The following is a 16,792-nucleotide window of genomic DNA, read 5'->3' on the forward strand; positions in this document are numbered from 1 at the left end:
TGTGTGTGTGTGTGTGTGTGTGTGTGTGTGTGTGTGTGTGTGTGTGTGTGTGTGTGTGAGAGAGAGAGAGAGAGAGAGAGAGAGAGAGAGACGGGAGTATGTGGGTAACCTGAGTACAGGGCGTCCTAGCTCTTCAACAGGGAGTCAACCAAACTCCAACTTTCTCTGGGCAGGCGGCGTTCAGCACTCGGCCAGGATGGACAGCAAACATCTGGATTGCAGAGGAATTCCTTGCATGAAACAGATCAGTGGGCCATTCATTATGAGTTGCTCGTTGTAATAAGATATTCGTGGGCATCCGATTTTCGTGCAAATAGGCTCAACGTAGCAATCTGCGAGGCAGCAGCGGACGCGGTTCTATTTTTAGAAAAGCTGGAGAGGAATCAATCAAACTGCGACTAAAGCAGTGTTTTCATGACAATCGGCTGCTTTTAGTGCTGCAATCTTCCGAGGCGCACGTCTGCGCTCCCTGGGTCATAAGGACGGCATGTCACGTTTTTATCAGCCGGATTTCTGATGCAGAATGGTGCCTTTTTCTCTCATGCTGTCCGGGAATGCACACCGCTGGATCTCAAACTTTTGCATGATGGAATCCACTACACTTGATGGTAACCGCGGCTGCATTTCTTTTGGGACCTCGTGCACTTTTGCATCGTGTCGCTGTGTTAGAATCACCAAAGAACACTGCAGTTTGGGACGTGAATGACAATCGCTGTTGAACGACAAAGAACTAAGGAGAACATCGCCGAGGCGCATACACGTACTTCCATCAAGTTCCAGCGCATTCTTCTTTCCGGCTCCTATGGGAATCAAACACTCGTCCCGCTGCATGCTCCTCAGGAGAAAAATGGCGGAGTCTGAGAGCATTGAGGTGAGTGTGTGTGAGAGAGAGACACCTTAAGCTTTTCAAAAGAAAGAAACGAGAGGGCTCTGGCAGCAGGTTTGCCTTTAAGTAGAAGTTGCATCCCGGACAAAATGCCGGATTTCGTCTGGATAGAGACACGGCAGTCTGAGTGATCATTATCGGCTTCTTTCCCGCAAGGGTGTTCCAATAAAACAGGAGATCTCCGCAGAGCCGCGCATCCGAGTGACAATTTCCAACATCGCGTACTTTTTTTATTTATTGACACAATAATAATGCACCGGTTTACTGCTCACGTTTATTAAGGTTGGAGTAATCCGCGGTGTGATTTTACTTTTAATTTAAGAAAGGACAGTGGACAGGACGTTAGAGCTGTCTTCTCCCCCGCCCTCGTATGCCTGCATGTGTCTAATGACATCTAAATGTACAATGCAATCGCTTGAAAATAACGGTGCTGTGAAGATGAGGGGAAGGGTGTGCTGCTGCGGGCGGCAGGACTTGCGCTGTCCAAGGTACTGCGGCACCTCGCACAGCGGAACGGACGGAGACGTCTCCTGAGATGTTTGGAGCAGCTTCTGTGGAAAAAGTAGGATGAGCCCGAAGACTTGATGTGACCTTGATGTGACCTGTCTACATTATTCGCTTCCTGGTCGCCTTGGCAAGCCCTCGATAGGGATCCCAAGGATGCAGGGAATAGCTTATGTCTACCATTGGGGGCCCCTCAAAAACAAATGATAACGTATTTTCCCACACATCACGTGATCTACAATGTTTGACGGATGCATCCAATGTAGTGTTTTTAAGCTATAACACGACAGAGACACAATGCTTTCTGGGTAATGCCACATCTGGATTTCCAATGTGACTGCTAGTGGAGCAGTGCTGATACAAAATGTTCAAAAGATCACCCTGTGAAGTTAGAGACGGCCTTGTGTTGCTATATGATTATGCATCAAAAAAGGCTAGCTCACAGCAACTTTATCCAGGGGGAGGGGGGGGGGGATAAACTGCCAACACTTTGTGTTGATGCACCAATGTGTGAGGGCTGCAGAGACCTGATACATTGCGATAAGCGGACACTATGGATGGATGGATCTCTGCCTTGCTCTGCTCGCCTCTGTTTTGGAATGTGTCTCAGAGGCACCTAAGTGCCGTAATGGCAGAGGAATAAACAGATTATCTTTCCTGACATTGATGCGGATTTCCTTCGACTCTATCACAGTCAAAAGCTCTTCCTGCTATAAGTCATTATCGCCTTTAAGTCATCTATCTGGGAGTCAGTTTTATTTTTGGGATATGCATTAAAACACCAATTTCCTATAGAGCATTTCACACATATCCCCTTACTGGCGTTATCACTGACTTCAGGTCTACACACCGTCTTTAACAGCCAAACAAGTACAAACACATAAGTGCCAATTGAATGTCCTTCTCAAATAACAATTCTCACCTCCATGGTGAGAACCAATCTGAAATATACTGTGTCTCAGTTACACTCACTGTTCTCCTCTGACTGTACTGCACCCAAAATCTATTCCATAAATGAGGGCCAGAGGCAATATAGTTTTATCTTAACTTTCAGAAAGTTTCTATTGATTGGTTATTAACCTCGATGCCCTTAATGACCGCTTATTTGGCCCTGGCTTGTAAGTATTGACCCTTGGAAGGCTTGGCGACAGCTCTTGAACAAATCCTGCGTTTTGTCTTTTAATTGTTTTAATTTGTTTTGTAACACGCCAAGATTTCATCTGCATTATTTAGGAGTGTGTGCCTATTGTGACTGGAAGATGTCTTCCAGGGCAGTGGCTAAATTAAAACAAGAGTTTGTCATTTCAGATTATAATACTTCAATAAAACATATCTTCAAACAGTTACAGTTAAGTGTCCTTGATGACACGTTGTGCAAATGCAAATTTGCTGTTAGATTTAGAATAATTTGATTAGCGAATAAATAATCTATTCAGTAAATGGCGTTTGGATGTTGCAGCTGTAGTAAGTAGACTAGCACTCAACATGTATATGGCAGCAGAAGGCTAACTGGTAGCGATGAAATGAGCTCTGCACATTCACAGTGCACGAGAGTCCACAGCAATGCTCTCTTTTCCAGGAACGCACTGATCATTCTGATCTGGCCATCAGCACCACTGAGCAGTTGGGGCCTTGCTCGAAAGGTACCTCTGTGACATATATCCTTCCGATCCTGGCTAAACTGACAACCCCCGAGTCACAAACCCATGGTAACGTCCTTATATGCTTTAGCGCAACTGTGTCCCAGTCCCTGGCATTTAGACGCAACAGGAAGCGAGAGGACAAAGGTATATAAGATGGCCATCTGAACGGAAGAGATATACAGTAGGTATGAGGAGCATGATTGACTGTCTCAAACAAGGAAAAATCAATGTCACTGATGGATGTCTTGCTTCAAGTCCACTAGATCCATGTTGCACACAGCGCTTTTGCAGTGTGACCTCATCCGTTATTAAGGTTATCCACCGTATTGATTCTGTTACATGCCAGCCGATTACGTTAGAAAGCAAAATTAACAACAGAAAAAAGGTTGCACCTGTAGTGTGTGTCAGGAAAGATCAGACTGAATGAATGCAAACTGAAGAAAAAATAACAGTGTTCAAAATAAGTACACAAAGTGCGAGGAAAGATGTTCAAGGTGAAAACGTACGCTTTACTTTACTATTAGCTTTCCTGAGACACCATCCTTTCAATTTTGCTTCTTCTCCACACACCGAGCATCATTCAGTTTCATCTACCTTGCCAACTATTTATCCTTCACCCTTTACTCTCTGGCTCAAAGCTGAGATCATGGGAGGCCGTCACTTCATCTGCCTCTCTCTGTTTCACACGCCAACCCGTGCACTCTGACACGACGCGCCTACATCTTCCCAGCTGGCCTCAGAGGTTGACCATCAGGGCATTATGAGAGTACCGTCTGTGCAGAACAGAGCTTTCTCCTCATCTCTGCCTTCTGTCGGCACGCCGGCAGACTCCTCCTCGGTATTAGGGAATCTACGAGTCGATAGATTCTCTTGACTTAACGGTTGAGCTGAGCTGGATGACAGCAGGCGGAAAGATGAAGGGAAATGGATGGCGAGACAAGTCATGCAAAGGCGCTGCTGCAGCCGTGCATCCGCTCAGAGTCCTCACATGTTCGTCCTGTCAATTCCTCTCTTTCTAGCAACCACAGCCACAGCCTCGGCCGATCCGCATAATTCCGTCCCGGTCGGCACAGCCCACCTCGTTGCCCAAGCCGGTGCCTTCCATCCAGCAAGCCTCGCGGCCTCCTCTGCCTCCACACACGCCTCATGCTGCCAGCCTTTCCAGTTGTCCCGGGCGGGGGAAGACGTCGAAGTTCCTTAGCCCAGAGGACATGACCTCGCGAGACTACTACTTTGACTCCTACGCCCACTTTGGTATACATGAGGTACGTGGTTTTTTAAATCTCCTTTCTTGTTTCTGTGTGAATTAGCCAGATATGAGATATGCATGATTGAGCAAATTTGATGGACCCAAAGGCGGGAACTAAATATTTAGTTTGCACAGTCCTGATGGTATTTCCATCTCAGGCATCAGGACATCGGCCTCTCTGGTGCTGTGCACTTAATATTTGAGAAAAAAGTACTTCCAAGAAAAAACTATTATTCAATGGTAAACCCTGCTTGGTATTCATTTGCAAATTCTTGCTTGTAAAGTCATGAATAAATCTCTAATATGTGGACTCATAATATATTTATGCTGCAGCACATTACAACGTTTGCATGCTAACAACTCATTTTTTCCCTGTCACAGTTAGAGCCGGACTGAAATAAAGTTTAAAAAAAGCACAACACAGAGATTCTGATTTATATTTTACAGTAATACAGTATTTTACAGTTTTACAGTGTTCCACGTCCACGGTTGACCTGCAGCTCGGAGGGGCAAAATGCACCAGCAAAACCACATCTATAAAAATAGAGACTCATAGTAATAGGAGTAAAATGATCATATTATTAACAGTTGCTTTCAACTTTCGACCGTATCTATAATTCATAATAATCATACTCATATGTTTCCCAATTACACTATTTTGATTCTAATACATATTTCAATTGAGGATGCTCAGTCTAAATTGTCTTCACATGGATTTTGTCAAAAGCTTTTCGTATTCATTTGGACTGAAAATTGAAAAGTCAAATCAGGCAAGAGAAACCCCCCCCTGAGTGAGTCGTTGTTTTAAGCAACAGTTTGTTTCTTTTTTTCCTTTTACTCTTCTTAGCCCTCATCATTTCAAAGTCCTCTTATTGGGCTCCTTAATAATCCCATGTAACATATAAAAAAAACTAAACTAAACAACTAACAACAACTAAATCCTTTATGTCATACAAGGTTAGAACCATGGTTTGGGTTACAGTCAACCAATCCCATCAAAGGACATGAGATCTGAACCCTTTCTGGGAGAAATGCCTCCCTTAACAACAGCTTAGCTCTGCTTAAGGTCTGGACTTGATGCCGGATGGTTGAAGATGAAATATTGAATGACTCTTTAATGTTAGGTAGTAGGCCAGATGCATTTCTTCCTGAAACGTGCATGCACGTGGTAAGAAATGACAATGGACTGAGTCTGGAGGGATAATTGCAACCATGGATTTGAATGTAGAGCCACGCGACGAGGACGCAATAAAGTGTCAGATGAGGCGAAGGCCGTGTGCTATTTGTCACCGCTCCACCTGCACAGATCACAGCAAACTGTTTCAAATTCAACAAATCCCATTTTCAATTTCAACATCCTCTTCAAATGACCTGTCATTTGGTTAACCAGGAGATGCTGAAGGACGAAGTGAGGACGCTCACCTACAGGAACTCCATGTACCACAACAAGCACGCCTTCAAGGACAAAATCGTGCTGGACGTGGGCAGCGGGACGGGCATTCTGTCCATGTTCGCGGCCAAAGCGGGGGCCAAGCACGTGTACGGGGTAAGATGTGTCTCCCTTTGAAGCATCAGGGTGCGGCCACTGACGAGCCGCTCACACTCCATGCACGTCCTGTGTGTGTGTACGACTTGCCCTCCTGCACCTTCATTAACCATTATTTAACGCCGCGCTGCTCATGATGTCTGGAGGAGCATCTCGTCTGAGCGGCAGGTGACGAAGGTGTGTTGCCGCTCGGGGAGGTCGAGAGCCATCGGAGAGCTCTTTCTGTTACCGTGTGCCGCGGCAGAACTTAATTGGTAGTCACGGCACAACTGGAATTGCCAAGAGACTTGTCGTGAGTTTCTGGTTGAAGTGACGTGTTTACGCGTATTCCCTATTTGTTTTCCCCTCCATCTGGTGCGCTCTCAGTCAGTTGCTTTATTCCTCTCTTGGTTATGCTTCATGCTTTACCACACACTGGCTTTACTCCAGCCCATCTGGAATAGCGTTTTCAACAGACATGGGGCTAATATTTGGGGGATTTAGTTCACCTATGACTTGGATGCTCTCAGGTTTGAGTTCCTCACCAATGCCCAAACCTTGATCATACCTAAAGCTAGCGAAGCTCCGCGTGAAAGATGTGGAAGGACTGGGCTCTGGGCCGACGATACATTCCTTCTATCATATGGACCTTGTTGCGTACAAAAGAAAAGGTATGACCTTGGTACTGGCTCGACAGAGTACCCATGAAAGAGGCCTGTTTTTGCTGAATTCTAAACCAGATCTGATTAAAATAATTGTTGCCTGATAATGTTCAAACTAAATATATATATATATATATATATATATATATATATACAGGTATATACTGTATATGATGTGTGAATAGAGGAATTATTTATCTTAACAATACCTGATATTAAACCACCAGCGTGCACAGCATGTAATCGCAGAGGGTCGGATGTATCAGGGTCCAAACACCCAACGCTGAAAGAAAACCACGGTGGAAAAGGGCTTTTAGCCCGATATGTTTAGGATTTGCAGCACAGCGACAGGTCTCATCCAGCCTCGGATCACAAGGATTCAATGAATGATGCGTCTCACGCATGAGTGAAAAAGTAGATTAGGTGAATGCTCTTTGCATTGCAATTGAAAACTAAAAAGACTAAAAAAGATTTAAATGAATATTGATGAAGTGATATCTGCCTTTAAAAAAAAGGATGTGAAATGATGAAGCCAGTTAGAGAGAGAATAGTTTAGATTCAAGAACTACGACCTTTATGCAAATAAGAATGTGACGTGACATTTCTAGTATGCTTAGCCACGTTCCATTAGACACACTTTTCTAATTTATTTGACCATAAGATTTTTGTCAGAATCTGTTGAGTTTAATACAACAAACGCTTCTCCTCTACGTGACATTAATCAATTTGAAATTTGCTAATAGTTATCTAGTTGATGAGTCAATAGTATGTCAAAGCTTGTTCATTTGATTAAAACAGCTTCCCCTTCTAATACAACTGAAAAAGTTAAACCAAAACCCAAATAAAATACTGTCTATAAATAAACTGAAATGTGTGTGTGGCTCCACTCATTTCCGTCTCACGGTAAGAGCCTCAGGAGATCCGCCCGAGGGGAGCAGTGCATGACACCTCAGCGGAGACAGAACCTCCCATTCGCAACCGTTTCCAGAGTCAGGGACTGTAGTGGCAGCGCCACATTGACAAAGACTCCTCCCGACACCAGTGAGACGTGCAAGAGGCAACGCGCAAGAAGGTGCGTTGACTGCAGACACGGCCGGAGCGCGACTTTGACGGACACATGGCTGTGCCCTACCCTCTACCCTTCCCCTTGGTTTGTGCGGGTTAGGGTTTTAATAGGGTTTTATAAGGGTCTAATGGGCAGCCGAATGGTGTCGTGTGTGAGCAGTTGAGACACAGAACCAGTAGACCTCCCAGCCCGGGGGCCGCCCTGGTCTTGAGGCCGGTCCGGTGTCCAGCTCAAGCACCCGGAGCGCTTGATCGGGGGTGAAACGGAAGACCTCAGCCAAGCCGAAAATGCGTTATACTATAACAACAAGAAAAACACGTGTATCCATAACGTTATATACATTTCTCCATCTTTGGTGCGTAACTATTTCCCTGCTTCTAAAAACAGCAACTCAGTTCTTTATGGGAGTCTGGTGGAACAGCTGAGGGCTTTTTCAGCCTGTTCCCAGCGTGGGTTGGCCATTTCTCCTGTTTTTTTTTTTTACAATTCATAGCACCAAGAGTTCATTTCGGGAGTTGCCTGCTTCATTACAGACAGATGGATCTCCTGCAGCAGGAGTAAGTTTGCACAACACTTACAAATCCCAGTCCCTGGGGAGGTGGAGAAGGGCGCACACGCTGGAAATCTATACGCTCAGACTCCCCCCGATGCTGAAAGAGAGCAGTATTGACAAATGCCTCCTCCTGATTTATGTCCTCATGTTGTTTGGGGGGTTGCTTGCTAGAAGTTTGGAGGGTTTATTCTGATGAATGAAGGAGGCTCTATTATGTTACATCTCTATTGTGGCTGGCACCTCAATGAATCAGCCATGAGTCCTGCATTAGTGGGTGAAGGAAGTACAAACTGTATCTGATGACAGAAAAAAATAAAACAGCGAAGGCACATAGGAAACGGGTGATCTCCCAGGAGAACGAGGGGACAAAAAAAGGCAAAGGTCTAGAGGATGATTTAAAAGAATTTAAAATGTCAAAAGACTAATAAAACTAGAAGTGGAACTGGAGCTAAATGACTGGTTGCAGCCGAGTAGTGACTGATCTTCACTTGTCACAGGTCACCTTGCAAATTCTATCCCTTCTTATTTTTTTGTCTCAGCCATCCGTTGCAAAGCGAAATTGACCTCGGTGCACAATGACGATAAACCCCCCTTTGTTAGCCTCTGCTGCAGGGGTTATATTGTGAAACTGAATCAGAGAATCAGTTTTCTTGTAAACCGCTTATTCTGGGGGGGGGGGGGGGCTTCACTCACACATTCACACAGGCAAAGTAGAGTCGTCAACTAGCCCTAACCCCCCCCCCCCCCCCCCCCCAGGAGAGGCTGGCGCAGGCACGGAGTGGTTTGGATCCCAGGCCATTCTGGCTGTGAGGAGGCTCTGTTGCATTCAGGGCGGCAATGGATGCCGCACAGAGGCTACACACAAAGATGAGCCTGTTTACCACACTTTGGAACAAGTAGTTGGAGTTAATTGTGATAAATCCCAGGATAAATCCCTCTTCCAGTGACCTTCTAAGAAGAAAAAATATAAATCCTCTTGGTGATATATTAAAACATTATCTTGAGCATTGGTGGAAAGTACATTCCCACCACTGTATAAATATTGGTTTCCAATCTTTTAGACTTGCAGCCTCTCATGACCTTAATCAATTAGTTCCCATCAGTAAAACAACATTCTGACTAAAAGCAAGAAAACTATTTGATGAGGCAAAACTTGTTTCCTTTCCAAAGAACACTTTAGTGCATTGTGCTGCTAACACTTCTGTGCATTATATCATGGCTATATAGATAAGACATGTACTAGTAATGGCGTCCCTTTACATTGCTGTATTAGTATTTGTACTTGGCTGAACACTTTTATTTCTATGTCTACCTTTTAGAACCACAACTCGCCCTTCCAAATTTCTAATGTAACAAAACATTTGAATAAAGATGGAATTTGAGGATTCAAACAATGCAAAGCGGTGTGTAATGGTAGTGATGGAAGGTGCTCTGGATGCTCCTTGGGTGTCCCATTCAAACTGAGCCTGATGTAGGTGATTTAGCAGATTTATGCGGATTGAGGCCTTCCAGTCATCATCGATAATCCTCACATTTAAAGTCTTAGATCCACATTAATGCAATTGTACTCAATGGAGACATTTCCTCAAAGCATCAGTCCTTTCAATTGTCATTTAATCATTCTTCTCTTAATCCTTCTGCCAGATTGAATGTTCCAGTATATCAGAGTACTCAGAGAGGATCATCAAGTCCAATCACCTTGACAGTGGTAAGAGCACCCCCCCCCCTCTCTCCCCTCCTCCATTCTGATGATACTGCAGTTTATCTGCAGTGAAGGAAGCAACAGACTAGGTTACAATCGTGACAGACATAGTGAATGAGCAGCAGAGAGGGAAGGCTGGCAGATACGCATGAGGATAAGGAGAAGAGGATTTTGTGTTCATCATTAAGGGGCATCGGGCCAGCTTATTCGTATTCATTCACACAAACAGGCTGCCAATTTATGGAACTTCAAAGCATATGTTTTAAATCAGAATTTCTCTGTAACCTCTGAAAAAATTGACTCCGAAGCTACTGACTGTGCAAAAGATAACTTCATAAAACAACCTGCCAGCCAATGTTCTGTCTATAAGCCTATGAATACCAAGTAAGCACAAGTAAATTGGCAGGGGAGGTTTGCTCTCGGGTTCCCTCGCTGGGTTTCAAGTAGGAAGATATGGATCAGCAGCACGTTTGCATGTCATTCTGCGTATGACACATTGGATCAGCAGGGAGTGTGTTCAATAATAGCCTATAGTCAGCTAATCTGTGGGAGAGCAATCCTCCACGGCTCCACCGTAAACCTCAGCCGGGTTGATTCCCATAACAGCACCATGACAGCAAATACTCTATTTCTTTCTGTCTCACACAGCAGTTCATTCCTTGCACGCAGTGACACAATAGTGTCACCTACTGTGTATACATAATTGATGTATTGACTTGAGACCTAAAGCTGCTTTCAACTTGCCCTACATTTCAGGCGAGACTTCATTTTAATTGAACAATACATTATTAAACATGCATACATGTATATTCTGCCAAGTCTTTGGAGATCGGACTCCATCGTGCTGTAGGATCAAGGGGTAGGGATGCTGAGGCTGCGTGAGGCAGACACTTTTTTTGTGCACCAAAAAGTATTGATTGGGACCCAAAAGATATCTTGTCTGTTGCAGTGATCACCATCTTCAAGGGCAAGGTGGAGGAGGTGGAGCTCCCTGTTGACAAGGTGGACATCATAATATCTGAATGGATGGGCTACTGCCTCTTCTATGAATCCATGCTGAACACCGTCATCTTTGCCAGAGACAAGTGGCTGGTAGGATGTGTGTTTCTTTATGTGTGTATAGCCAAATTATAAAAATAATAATAATAGTTGCAGCAAATCATATTACTAGAATATTGTTTAAAGAAATGAACGGACAATATGATAACAAATGCACAGCTATCAGAATAAAACAGTATTTGAACGCTTCATAAAGTAACATTTAATTATCCTAACATGGAAAACAGAACATTTAGTTATATACCTTTTAGCATTGTACAGGATTGAGCGAATTAATACAGGAGCAATTGGCTGTATGAATACAGAGTGGTGTCTGCCTGAGCAGAGAATGAAGTCGCTCCTCCTCCGCGTATGTGTCGGGCCGCACAGGCTTTTAGTGCATGTTAGTTCATGTAAGCGCACGTGAGCTGAGAGCCGCCGCTCTGCACTGCGCTCATACACGTCCGTCCTGACCGAAGGGGCCTCTGCCGACGCAGCCTCCGCAATGTTGGTGGCAGCGGCTGAGACTCAATAGAATCCGATCTTGTATTCAGCACCTTTAAATGTAATCCACTCATACGATGCAGAGAGCATTATGACATCAACAGAATGAATACAAGCAAGGGTGCAAAACGTATTATATTAATAAGAAGCCTTTGATGTCTGCAGGGCTGTTAAATTGTTGTTAATTATCTGTTGTAATTGAATATAACAACAATAGTCTTGTACCTCATAAACAGCTCCGCGCTCAGAGGAAAAAAATAACGTCTCAATAATTTAAGGTTGGACTTGGCTCGAGGAATTAAAATGTCACCGCTGCTGTAATGTCGACCTTTTCTAATGCGTTGGGGATTAATTGCACAGTTATTTCTCTGCCCCCCGTTTGTCAAACAGAAACCTGGTGGATTAATGTTTCCCGATCGGGCCTCTCTGTACGTGGTGGCCATTGAGGACCGGCAGTACAAAGACTTCAAAATACATTGTGAGTTCAGTGTGTGCGCGTGTGGCGGAGGCTGTACGTGTGTGTTACCTGGAATGACACAGACGTGTGCCTGTCCCTCGTGTCCTCTGCGTTGCTCCTGGGAGGCTGTAACCAGGATTGTGTCTTTGCATCGCAGGTGATCCGCAGCTGTAGAACACCGTCCACACCTGGGCATTGTACTCACACGAGTGCAGTCGTATACTCACAACCTCTTTCGCTCTGCAAATGACTTAGAATTTCCGGGGGGGGGGGGGGGGGGGGTGATATTTTTCTGCTGGAGTCAGTGTTAAGGCAGCGCACAACCAAGATCACAACAGACTCGCGAACAGAACAATAGCCAACGGGCCTCCAACTAGCACTTCTCCATACGCCTGGGAAACCATGAAGCCCACACGGCACCGTGGGAGAGTCACATTGCATTTGTCTCACTGCTGTGCAACGCTCTCCCCTGGAGTCTGCATTCCATTACCCTGTAATAGAAGTTCAAGACGCAATGAGATGAGTGGTATATATTGACCAAACACATTTCCTTCAGCGTGCAAAGATGACCTTTAGACTGATATGGAAACGGCCATCAGAAGCACTCCTCTATGCCAAAGAGCAATCCTGCCACTCTGGGCTGAGAACTGCTCTCGTTCTTCATTTTCAAATAGAGTACAAAACAATTCCCTGGGGTTTGTGACCAGTTCATTATCACAAGCGTCCTTGTGCTCTCCCGCACAGTTATCTACTTTTGGCTCATAATAGAGACGTTTCCTCACACATTATCCTGATAATGCATAATGCATGGGAGGATTCGCCCAAAGCTGCAAGGATATTCAAGGCAAAGGTGGCTCATGTTTACAAATCAATCCTTGAACACTTTGTGATTTTCATTCGTCAAAATGGGGGTCTGGGGATCGTATATCCAATTTCTCTGAGAAGCTGTATGACCATGACTACTGCTGCTTTACAACACCAAACCAACTCATAGAGAACTGGATAAACTGTTCCAAAACAGCCACAAAGAATAACAAGAGTAACTCATGGTGTATTTTCCCAGGGTGGGAGAACGTGTACGGCTTTGACATGACCTGTATCCGCAATGTGGCCATGAAGGAGCCGCTGGTGGACGTGGTGAATGCCAAGCAGGTTGTGACAAACTCCTGCCTCATCAAGGTTGGTAAAAAAATTTTGACTAATGGCAGATAATGGATTCATCACAAGACCCCAACCCACTGGCTGCAGAACCAATGAGTCGGCTTTGCTGTGGTGATTGTTTTCCCAGATTTACATTACTGATTGTTACGCAGATATTCACGGTACAACACGGCGTTACCACCAATCCCCAATGCTGGTGGACCTCAGTTATCTCAGAATCTGTACTGGAAGTAATCAAGCTCACCTTATAATAAACAGTGAATATATTATATTGTGTTCAAATAGAATTGAATATTCAGAAGTTTAGCCATAGACATTGCTGAGTAGGATGGTTATTATAAACTGTAATGCAGCGTTGCCAGCATGATTGCAGTGGCGTAAGTCACACACATTAACTATGTAATTAAGGGATTAGGTATCAAGGCTTAATTGCTAAACCCACTGTGTGGCATGCTGCGGCTGGTTGGAGTGCAACTTGATGTTTGGCTGTTGCTCTGCTGATAAGGCTGCTGTGCCACGCATGTCAACGGCAGCCCGTCTCCTCTTCCTAATTGTGCTCCTTGTCCCAGTGACATCTTCTTCGCTGGAATAGATTGGACGGATCTGCCCGCTCTCACCTTTGTCTCAGTGAAAATTGCTTTGTGATCACACCTTGACATCGGGTTATTTTCTCCATGTTTCAGATTGTCAAACTCTTATTTTTTTCCTTCAATATAAGACGGCCTTTCATTCTAAATACGGGTTTTTACACAAATTCAATCAATTATATTCAGAGTTGAATACCGAATCCCTATGAGGCTGATGGGAATAATGATTGTCTTGAATAAAGGAAGCCTCACCATAATGATACCCCGCTGACAAGCTTTATTGCCTTTGAATGGATTACTCACTGACCTCATTAAAGTGGTCTAGCTGAGGAGTAGCACACATAGGACCTCTGTTGTGCATTACGATGCTGTCTTACCTTTGAGAAGCTTTTACTGCGTGTCCAGAGTAAATATCTGATACACATCTTCCTGGGAGTGGTTCTTTTCTAAAGGAATCCGACATTAATATCGCATTGTTTTTAATGCCAGCAAACAGAAGGCTCATTCCGAAACCCAAGCTCGCAGTAAAAGTCTAATGCAGCCTACGGCGGGATGAAACATGGTGATCACACCTCTGCCTACCAGTGTACCCCGAAGGGTACTCTGTGTCTTCACGTGGGCTGCGCTCCCCTCTGCTTCTCAGTGTTTAGAGCTACATGAAACGCTGGCTCAGTGCCGTCCACCCAAAAGGATCTGGAACAACGTGTTCTTCTCTGAGGACGATGGGTTAGCGGATACCTTGTTTAAGGTCACTGGACTCAGGGGACATTTAGAGATTCTCGCCATGCACAAAGTTAGAGCTCCCTGACAACCCCCTGTGCTTGTCTTACCTAGAAGCACCACTGGCCCCATTCCTAATTTTCGATAGGATCTTAGGGCTGTCCCACTGGAGTCTGATTCCTATTTGTGTGAGCTGTGCTGTATCGCTCAGGGTTGGGGTTGTCTGACTTGTTGATTGTATGACTGCATGCTTGTTAGTTGGGTGTTTGAATAGAGAATGGGTCTGGTTTTAAGAGAGTTAATGACAAACACAATATCACTCATATGTTTGCACCCGTATAAATCCAGCTTCCGGAAGCAGCAGGTTGACATTGTTTATTGCAACGACTTTAAGCCCGGGAGGAAATCTAGCTTGGCACTGGCTTGGCAGGTGGTTTAAGGGGTCAGTTTTGTTCTCCTGATCCTGATATTTGAGAATAATCCATTAATTTACTCCTGCAGGAGGTGGACATCTACACAGTGAAGACTGAAGACCTGTCTTTTACCTCAGCATTCTGCCTGCAGATCCAGAGGAATGACTACGTCCATGCTCTGGTCACCTACTTTAACATTGAGTTCACCAAGTGTCACAAGAAGACTGGTTTCTCCACCGGTAAAATGCCTCACACACTCTCTCTTACTTTACAATGGAGGGATCTATGCCTGTGCGTGCTATTATCAGCCCTGACTGCAACAGCATAGCGCCACCAAGAGGTCGGGTTCAGTATCTCTCTATTCTGACACAGCAGAGCGGATACTTCACGTTACTTGTGTCTGACATTGTTGATAGGTAGACTGATGAAATCGAGACCATCAGTTGGACGGGTTCTCCAGACCTTTTTAAAATGTTGATTGAATGCAAAGAGGAGCAAGAAGGTCTAATATGGTCCGTGTTGAGTGTCAATGTCACTTTACATTAGAGCAACTCAGGTGAGGCTGGTTGACATGATTCAAACTGAACCAGAAGGAAGTCGTGTCGAGATCTATGTGTGACTGACCTCTAGTGGTAGTGTTAAATGTTGTGCTTTGAAATGATATGTAAAGCAGAACACAGCACTCAAAAGGTTGGTTTGAATAATGTATTTTTGGGCCCTCTGGTGCTGATCATCCTTTATTTATTAAATTATGGCATCATAAGGAGATTGCGTCTTTTTTGATAAGGAACTATATTTAATCATTTTTTCACCTCTTCGCCCTACCTAGTTCGCTTCTATTGATTTTCTACATGTCTATCAAGAAAGTTTTCCAATGTCAGCCCTGAGGAGTCCTGTTCTGCCCAAAACTTTAAGATACAGATCCAAACCTACACACAGGGAGCCTAACATGCAATCGATTCCCTATGCAACACATCGCAGACATCACACATCACATCAGACACACAAAGACGGCACACAGATTGCAACGCATGCTGGTCACTAGAGATCCCATCTACTGAATTTACATTAGAATCGCAGGTCGCCGGTGTCCCTTTCGATCTGTGCCCAACAAACTGAGAGCCCAGCCTGTGCAGCAGCCATGGTGATTGTCCAGTCCTCCCAGCTATGGACGCAGAGGCTGCTCGTCTTTAAAGGCAATGCTACCAAGCTGGTAGAAATTCAATTTAAGAGGCCATTGAACTCCTGAGGTCTCTGTAAAGCAATCAGTAATGTTCAAGGCACCGGGAAATGCTTACACTTATTTTGGGGCTTGGGTGTTGGACACACACACACACACACAAAGAGAAAGAGAGAGAAAGATCAGTGCAAATAAGGTGGCACAATAGATACAAAGTGATGAAAGAAGATTGACCCAAGCAGACGTGGGGAGGTCAAGAAGGCAGTCATGCATTTCGGGGCCTTTTACTTCCACTCGTGAACCCTTGAACACAAGCGGATCTTTTTGTGCGCCGTTGCTTCACAGGCTGACTCGCTTCGATGCCTCGAGCTTCTGTTCATTCACGTCACATCTTGGCCGCACTCTTTAGTCTGTGGGAATAACGGACATGTTTGGATCAATAAACAGCAATAGTTTGAAATTGTCTATAAAGCCTGCTTTATTACACATGTTAAAAGAATATCAAAATGACTGATGTACATTTTAAAAGTGTGTGTGTGTGTCCCAGCACCAGATGCTCAATACACCCACTGGAAGCAGACGGTGTTTTACCTGGAGGACTATTTGACGGTGCGGAGAGGCGAGGAGATCGTTGGCAGCATCGACATGAAGCCCAATGAGAAGAACATTGTGCGTACGGTTCAGTCTGATGTTCCCAATGCGTGGTGTGTGACATCACAACTGATACAGCTCGTGTCCGTGTAGCCCACAGCTGCAGACCAACCACAGCCGGCACATGGCACATGGTTTCACCTCCTTCTGCATTTCTGTCACAAACGTTTTTTTCTCCCCCTCTTTGACCTGCAGCGCGACCTGGACTTCACTTTCGAGCTGGATTTCAAAGGGCAGCTGTGTGAAGCGGCCATATCCCACGACTACAGGATGCGCTAAGTTCGACCGGCG

The 16,792-nt window shown here is 44.8% G+C and overlaps 1 protein-coding gene across 1 annotated transcript; it reads left to right on the plus strand.

Annotated features, from left to right (window-relative positions):
* Window positions 1–54: 54 nt before the first annotated feature.
* Window positions 55–16,790, plus strand: LOC119195548 (protein arginine N-methyltransferase 8-B). Its single transcript, XM_037450547.2, has 10 exons — window positions 55–871; window positions 4,053–4,298; window positions 5,673–5,828; window positions 9,733–9,796; window positions 10,740–10,882; window positions 11,723–11,810; window positions 12,853–12,968; window positions 14,759–14,909; window positions 16,398–16,519; window positions 16,697–16,790. Exons 1-10 carry the CDS (start codon window positions 803–805, stop codon window positions 16,778–16,780), a joined length of 1,239 nt encoding a protein of 412 aa, XP_037306444.2. The 5' UTR covers window positions 55–802; the 3' UTR covers window positions 16,781–16,790.
* The last annotated feature ends 2 nt before the right edge of the window (window positions 16,791–16,792 follow it).

The sequence above is a fragment of the Pungitius pungitius genome, chromosome 6 (genome assembly GCF_949316345.1).
Source record: "Pungitius pungitius chromosome 6, fPunPun2.1, whole genome shotgun sequence".
NCBI classification, from domain to species: domain Eukaryota; kingdom Metazoa; phylum Chordata; class Actinopteri; order Perciformes; family Gasterosteidae; genus Pungitius; species Pungitius pungitius.

Excerpts from the sequence above, each read along its gene's own strand:
- LOC119195548 (XM_037450547.2), top strand. The coding sequence starts at position 803 with ATGGGAATCAAACACTCGTCCCGCTGCATGCTCCTCAGGAGAAAAATG. Across the intron at positions 872-4,052 it reads CGGAGTCTGAGAGCATTGAG|CAACCACAGCCACAGCCTCG; the intron begins GTGAGTGTGTGT and ends CTCTCTTTCTAG. Across the intron at positions 16,520-16,696 it reads AGCCCAATGAGAAGAACATT|CGCGACCTGGACTTCACTTT; the intron begins GTGCGTACGGTT and ends TTTGACCTGCAG.